This window comes from Pterocles gutturalis, unplaced genomic scaffold, assembly GCF_000699245.1.
Source record: "Pterocles gutturalis isolate BGI_N339 unplaced genomic scaffold, ASM69924v1 scaffold12332, whole genome shotgun sequence".
Taxonomy (NCBI): Eukaryota; Metazoa; Chordata; class Aves; order Pterocliformes; family Pteroclidae; genus Pterocles; species Pterocles gutturalis.
The window spans coordinates 79,825-88,325 of NW_010112905.1; the positions used below are offsets into that span (position 1 = coordinate 79,825).

Consider the following 8,501-nt stretch of genomic DNA (forward strand, 5'->3'; position numbering starts at 1 on the left):
AGCTGTATTTTGGCTCAGTTCACACTGCAAAGTTACACCGCTAAGCTTATATTCCATAAAGGCTTTACTAACTGCCCTGTCTAATTAAGGTTGCACAACTCTCTCATTTTTAAGATCCTGTTTTCAGCAGCTTAAAACCTTGCTGAACTTAACCTTTGGCAAGACTTCTCTGTCCCTTGTACACACAAGACAGAGAAAGGGAAAGGGATATATTCTCTTATTTTTTTTCGAGTTTCATTCTAAAAAAGTAAATTCTCAGAACAAAATGACAGAAAAAATAGGTTTTAACCACAGTAAACATCTATCATTTTTACTCCAGTTTTCTTGGAAAGTTCTAAAATTTCTATGCTTTAGGACATTTATATTAAATGAGAATGAGAAATTGCATCTCTGACATAAAGGCATCGTCCTGACACATTCCAATAGAGACACGATCATACTTTCAAGACAGCAAAAAATTTTTCCTTCACACACTCTGCAAAGAATTTACAGACAAGGAATTCAACTCCCTAAGATTTTGCTTCTCCAAATCAGAGCTGGACAAAAGCTTTCCTGCAGTTATTTCACATGGTTCCTAAAAGCCTACCACCAGGAAAGAGAACTAGAAAAAGTGCAGAGAACAGACACATAATCTCTCAGGTATTCTTACTCATATCCTTTCAGGCACTCAACCAGCAACGAAGGGAGAAGACGACTAGCGTGAATACACATGCTAAAAACAAAGGCCGAGAACAACTAGGCGGGATGAAAACACGTCCTAAAAATAGCGAACCCAGCCATAAGCAGGAACAGAACCCAGGATTCCCAAAACTTTGTCTTCCTTTGGCTGTTAGCGCATAAGCTAATTTAGAAGCATCCCACAGCCATTCCTGGACTTAAATAATCACACCTTTCTGTACAGGTATTCCTCAATAATTTCATCTTTACTATCCTTAGGCAGATGTGACACAGTTGGTATACCTGCAATAGTTTTTGTATTATCCACAGCAGGTGAAATAGGAGCAGAGACTAACCCATTCTGGAAGAAAAAAAAAAAAAAAATATATATATATATATAAATAGCAACAACCAACAAAAATATCACTAGCAAAAAAACAACAACTTTAAGTTTTGTGCCAGAAGGCAGTAGCTTTCTAAAAAGAAAATTCAGAGAGCATTTCAATATCTAATCTTTTGGAATGACCCTTTATGGTTACATGATGCAAGAGGAAAATGAAAGATAAGCATTACTGCTTTTGACACATTGCTGTCACTAGATGAACTACAAAGTAGTATGGCAAAGCCTGTAACTCATGTTCCAAAAACGAGGGACGGGAATTTCCTGGTGGGGTTTTACATATTATTAAAATAGGACAAGAGCCACGGTATAGCATTCTTTACAAACAGACACATCACTTCCACCAAGAAGCTGACAGTAAGTTCACTGTACCCCTTACCGACTCTTACGCAAAGGCACAATGAACCTTTGCTCTGACACCGCTGTAGAAACAGCTCCAATGTCCCCAGCTGATTCAACTCCGACCTTTTCTTATCAAGACAGCTCACAAGTTACACACAAACTTCCTCTAATGAACAGCAAAATAGATTCAAAGATCCCAGCTTCATCTCAGCATAACCTACACGTAAATTATACTCATCAGAAAAAGTGGCATTTAAGCCCCTGATTACGTAGGAACTCAACACACATGCAGAGCATAAACTAAAACTTTGTGTGGTATGTTGCTATCTAAATCTACTGAGTCACAGCAGGTATTTCTGCACATTAAAAAATAATACAAAACAGGAACAGTTTTGTTTTTCCATTTCACACACTGCCTGACCTCAAAAAACATGTGTTTCCCCCACGCACCTTTCTGCCCAGTCCTCAGAGTGAACAGTCACAAACCCAAAATACTGCCAGTTAAAATCATACTGAGGGAACAGAGGAGGGCAGAAGACAATGGCAGGGTTAAATACGTAGTAGCTCTCCTGAAATAATACCTCCTGCCTTATTTGGGACAAAAAGTTTACTTTATCTCATGTGCTGTTCTCCAGCTTCTGCTGCACTTCCTGCCCGAGGAGAGGGGCCGACTTGCCATGAGAAGCAGCACAGGCAGCAGATGCTGTCTGCACCGAGGAAGTGTTGTCACAGCAACTCCACCTGTATCTTTTACAGTTCTGCAAGACAAAAATATTCACACTCTTAGAAAATTAAAGGAGTTGAGGCTGTTGACTGACGAAATGGAAACAAAGATTTTGAATTAGAGAAAAAAAAAGTATGGCTGCTGAAAGAATTGTAGAGCAATCACCACTTAATCATACATACGAATCAGCCAATAAATTTTAAATCACTTGAGGGGATAGGAGAGGGGACACAACTAAAAATCCAAATCTCACTTTTACTGTACTTGTCTGAATAACAAAGAAGGAAGAAAGGGAAATTCTCCTCATATTGATAAAACCAGCATATTCTTACAGCAAATCTTTAAAATGTTACTGGTTGACACAGAACAGGAACAGGCAATACCATAGGATTAGTTCACTTTTCATTATTATAAAATAATAATATCATCATACCCGTAATCATCCTCACACCACTAAGACTATTTTTGTGTGTGGTAACAGAGGTGTATTACCCTACCTTTGAGCAGCCCACAGCCCACCAACTTCTCCAATGCTACTGCAAGACCATATGTGCTGGCAGGAGGCTGAAACAGGAGGTTTTGTTGAGTTGTCCTCTTTACTGCTGGAGAGCACAAGTGTCAAGGAAACCCACTCCCAAGATGCACACAACCCTGCTGACCACATGCAACACTTCTCTCCCCTGGTGCTCTGTCAGGCAGAAGAGCGCTGTGGGTTCCTGCGGACAGAGGACACTCACCCTCCACCAGCTCCTCCCTGTCCCCAGCCAGAGGTGCAGGTTGAGCACACGCCACTGCTCCCTACAATGGGACCGAGCTGTGCAGAGCAGAGGGAAGCACAAGATGAGCATCATGAGTATCAGGACTGCATTGCTGACCGATTACTCTGCTGCCATAGAGACTTCTAATTGCAATACGGCACCAACACTGTCACAGGCTAATGGCGAACTTCTGCATTTACACAGCAGGAGAATACAACAAAACAGTTTGTCTAAGTGCATTTAAGCACAGCAAGCTTGTTTATAGCAGCTCCCTTTTTAGCAATTTGATCAGGAGTAGGGATATTAAACTTTAGTCTGCAATAGTTACTTGCCCAAAGACATTCAGACCTAGAAGATGGTTGCTTTAGAACTAGTTTTGCAGGTGAGCAAGGAGATCACAGCCACAAATATGCTCCATCTCCAGCCCACTACATCTACTGCACTATTCAGTGGTTTCTGGTTTACTTGCATATGAAATGACAAATTATAGTATGGGGAAAAAAACTTACTTGCCAAAGGATCAAGCACTCTCGAGTTTGCTTTTTTAAGAATGCATCTTCCAACAAACGCAGGAAAATATTTACAAGTGTTATTCAAAGGTGCCTTTCAAATCACACTAATATGCGGATTCCAAGTGTCCTAACTGAACAGCTCCTACAAGGAGAGCAATACGTTTATATAAAAAGCCTTCAAAAAAGAAAAAGACTTAGAAGAGTAATAGGAAGACCTTTCTGAAAGCACATAAAAGTAAAATAGCATTGGTAGACTGTCTGAATGTTATTCATAAAAAGACACTCAGTTTTCCCTTTTATAAGAAATACTATAGAGTTCAAGAGAACAACATAGATATTTATCATACTCTGCCCTTTAAAAATCAAAGATAACCAATTATACCCAAGTTCTCTCTCATGCTTGATTCTTAAGAAGAAAAAGATTAGGGAAAGGAGAGTGACCTTTACAATTTCTCTTTCCATTCCTTCATTTATTTTGCTTGTTCAGTTATATGCTTTTTATGTAACATCAAGTGCATCTGCAAACAGAAACACGTTTATCAAAAAGCACAGATTAGGGCTGCTGATACAGACACAGATCATGTAATTTCTCTGAGAAATCCTCTAGGATCCTAGCACAAAAACACAGGTTTATGTGGGGGTGGGGAGCAGAAAGGCCGACCTAGTTCATGAGTTTTCCTCAGCTCTTCCAGCTTTATTCAATAAAATTTACAAACAATTATGCAACAGCAGCAAAGCCCAGAAGGAAAACCTCACATTCACCATATTTTCTTCATTTGGTGTTGAGCTCTCTCTGACACGTTACATACAAACTTACAGGGGAAAAAAAAGTCTGCCCTGAAACTATTTTGCAGGCTGAGTTTAAGTCCCTAATTAAAAATGGTTTATGTCACTTCTCACACAAAAGATGATCCAAGCTCAGGAAGGGAAAAAGTAAACGAATTAAAAAACTGAAACACACCTTCAACACAATGGAAGCAGAAAACTACCTCCAATTAAAAGACAAGTAAACTTATTTAGCTAGTTACCTGCTCAATCAAGAAAACGAACAGAAAAAAAACCCAACTCACCAACTGCTCTGCTATGCCAAAGAAAAGAAAAAGAAAAAATCCTTAATCTTCTCAATTAACTCATACATACCTACTATCTTGTATTTACTTTTTCAAAGATGGAACATATTTAAGCCTATCTTTGACTTAGTTTTTAGAATTGGAAACAGAAGAATTCTGGAGCAACATCTCTTTCAGACGAACCACCGCAAGTCTTAGACACCAACTCTAATAAAGTAGTATTTCAGTTCTGAATTAGTTATGTTGCACTCTCTAAAAAGAGAGGACCTAGCTGCAGTCTTTTATAAATCCATCAGTCTGGAAACAGACACAAACTGCTCTATGTATGTTGAAGACATACTCTGTACCTCATGAAGTTCAACAAAGTCAAGTGCGAGGTCCCACACACAGGCAGGGTGGAGAATGGCTTGAGAGCAGCCCTGAGGAGAAGGACTTGGGGGTGTTGGTAGATGAAAAACTGAACTTGAGCTGTCAGTGTGCAGAGTTGAGCTTTTGGCAGGGAGGTGGTTCTACACTGTGTTCGCTTTATGGTTCTGGATCGCTTTATGAATCTAGACTGCGTTCTAGATCGCTTCATGGCTCTAGATCAGGCTCCAGAGCTCATTCTGGATCACTTCGTGGTTCAGAATAGCATTCTAGGGCTGACACACTATGGTCCTAGACGGTGTTCTAGAGCTGATTCTAGAGCACTTTGTGTGTCTAGACAGTGTTCTAGTGCTCATTCTAGAGCTAACTCTAGATCACATTTCAGGTCCTAGGTGGCATTAGAGCTCATTCTAGATTTCTTTTGAGGTTCTGGATAGCATTCTAGAGCGGTCCGTGTAGTTGGATAGCGTTCTAGAGCTGATTCTAGGTATTTTTCTGGTTCTGGATAGCATTCTAGTGCTCATTCTCAGTTGCTTTATGGTTCTATATAGCATTCTAGAACTCATTTTAGATAGCATTCTACATCACTGTATGGTTCTAGATCAGTTTTCACGCTGGCTTAGGGCTCCACTGGGTTCCAAGGAGGGAGGACCTAGTTCAGGCAGCTGTTTTGGCATCTCGCAAGGATTTGGAATACTTCCTGATGATGAGAACAGTCTCAGTATGGTTTTTTCCTTTCTCATTTTTTTGCCTTGCATGCTTCTTTTCTTCTTTGTGGCTCTTTTGAGTTGAAGGCCTGTAGGATCATCCCATCAACTGCAGTTCTCCCAAGCTGCTAGCACGCTGACTCACCCTGCCTCTGGGGATCTTCTTTTCACTGGAGGCCCAAAAGGCCAACTGTATCCTGAGCTGCATCAAGAGAAGCGTGGCCACAAAGATGGTCAGAGGGCTGGAGCACCTCCCCTATGAGGCCAGGCTGAGAGAGTTGGGGTTGTTCAGCCTGGAGAAGGCTCCAGGGGGACCTTATAGTGGCCTTCCAGTACCTGAAGGGGGCTACAGGAGAGATGGGGAAGGACTTTTTACAAGGGCATGCAGCAACAGGACGAGGGGTAATGGATTCAAACTGGACGAGGGCAGATTTAAATTAGATATTAGGAAGAAATTCTTTACTGTAAGGATGGTGAGGCACTGGAACAGGTTGCCCAGGGAAGTTGTGGAGGTGTTCAAGGCCAGGCTGGATGAGGCTTTGAGCAACCTGGTCTAGTGGGAGGTGTCCCCGCCCATGGCAGGGGGGCTAGTACTAGATGATCTCTAAGGTCCCTTCCAACCCAAACTATTCTGTGATTCTATAAAAAGCTAATTGACGCTATTTTATAGCTTTCAGTATATAACTTGTTAATGTCTTAATAATAAATATATTTATCTTCAAATAAAACATATTTAAATTGAGACTTTGTACAAGCATTTGATCCTCCCCAAAAGAAGAGCCATGCTTTATCGTGAAAAGCAAAGAAGGGCCTCCTTACCCATACACCCATCCCAGAAAACACTTCTCAGTAGCTGTTTGTAAATTGCACTCAAACAAACATACTAAGACATTTCAAGACTGTAAAACAAAGGATTTCAAATTGTCAAGATACATCAGCAACACCAATCAACAGATGCTTCAGGAAGACCCTAGGATATGCAGATCATGCTAAGACCGCTTTCCAAGCAATAGGCAAAAGAAACCACAGAGTTCTGCAGTCAGCAGTAAAACTATCCCAAGGAAACCTCTTTCAAAAATTGACAAGTGTATTGTCACGGGACAATGGCTTGAATTTTAACTAGCCCATTCAATATACACAGTGAATCCCCAGGGTTATATTCTGTATGACTTTAACATTACCATTATGCCCATAAACTTTCACATTTCCAATTAATAATACACACTATACCTTGAAAGTAAATCCTTCCTTCTGGAAGGTCCTTGTGCTTTAAGGCATAAAGATGACTTTCAAAAATATACCTGCCGCTGCAAATACCATGTGGACTTCTTTTAATGAGCAAATATAAACACGTATAAAGATTTTTAAAACAGCATATCTGGAAAAGCTTGAGCTGTACCAGGCAAGGCAATTTTGAAGCAGTGCAACGTTGCGACAGGTCTAGCCCAACAGACCAGAATCTAGCTAGCTGCTGCCACCATCTCCTTAAGAAGAACTGGAAGCTCACCTAGAGTATCCACAGAAACCTTGTGCATCTCAGAAAGGCACACGACAGGGTACCAAAAGGCACATAATCACAGAGGCTTCAGGTCTTGTAGCCTAACAAAAACAGCGTTCCATCGGTCAACACTGACTTTCTGACTAATCAGGAGTCTGACCAGACTCCAGAGCTGCGTGCTGCCACTCCTTTATTTTCCCTCTTTACATGGACAAGACCTGCAGATGCAGCCTGGGCAGAAGAGAAGGAAAGAATTTTAGGAGGGCTGTTCGTATTTTGCACTCAGTAGATTCATTTCCTCCCCTTTCCAAGGTCTAAGTGCATAGTGCATAAGGCCCTTTTCTTGCACAAAGTGCAGCAGCCAGGATGAAAATCAGTGCATTTGAGGACAAGACTAGAGGCTTCTTCAATATTTCAGTTCAGTCCGTCACCTTGATGATACTATGAATACTCACAAGCAAAAATAAGTTCAGTAATAACTGCAAAGCAAGCATGCAGAGTGGAAAAACCCTACAGATTCTATAATTAGCTCTGCTAACAATAAATGAAGAGCCATACAGACGAGAAACATTGTGTTACCACTATTTGTGTGAAAGAGACTCCCTCTGTTTCCCTCCATTCTGAAGCAGCAGAAAAGACAGTCGCTGTTGCAAGGGACAGAAGACCTACTCTTCTGACATGAGCTTTGTGTCAAACTTTTTAGCCTTGTGTCCCCATAGGTTTAAGTGATAATGATTTAGAGACGCGTAGACTTAATAAAGAAAAGTTTGGCTCTATCAGTTACATGCACAGTACAAATAACGAACTCTCTTTTGAGGAGATGCACCTTTTTCATGTAACACTAAAGTAAAGTGATCAAGATACTTAGGAAAAATAATACTACTGATTATCCCAAGACAAAATACTGAGTGAGAAACTCTTACTTAACACATAATAAATTTCTACCTAAGATTTTAAAAAAAGTTTCAGGACATTGAGCATCTCAATAGAGAAATATAAAGTATCTGTATAAGAAACCTGAAAGAAAAACATCCCACATATCCACCGTATTTACATATTCCCCTACATGTCCCCATATTAAACCGTCCGTGTTTTAGCAGTTATTTACATCTTTATATTTGTACATTTTAAGTTAATAAGACATTCTTACCTGTATATCCTGCCCACCAGCCCCAGGAAGCCACCATAGCTAAAAGCCACTTAAATAACACTCCTTCGATATACCAGAAGCTTTTACTATCCAACATTCGGAGAGGCTGCAGCACAATTAAATACAAGACGTAGGATGGAATAGCAACCAGGTTATTGGCGACCATAAAAGCGAACCTGAGGAGTGCTTTCAGGCAGCTATAGCCCACTCGCTGGGCCTGCTCTAGAGTCACGGCCATTCTCTCCACAGCGGAGGGCGCGGGACCGTCCTGCGGAGAGAGGAGAAACAAGGCACAGGTAGCGCTTCCCGACCGGGGC

At 40.9% G+C, this 8,501-nt stretch overlaps 1 protein-coding gene across 1 annotated transcript in view; it reads right to left on the reverse strand.

Moving 5' to 3' along the window:
* Window positions 1-8,456, reverse strand: part of LPGAT1 (lysophosphatidylglycerol acyltransferase 1) — a 56,906-nt gene extending 48,450 nt beyond the window's left edge. The window contains exon 1 of the mRNA XM_010074247.1: window positions 8,185-8,456. Within this exon, the coding sequence (XP_010072549.1) occupies window positions 8,185-8,422 (238 nt within the window). The 5' untranslated portion in view covers window positions 8,423-8,456. The remainder of the gene's footprint in view (window positions 1-8,184) is intronic.
* Window positions 8,457-8,501: the final 45 nt, after the last annotated feature.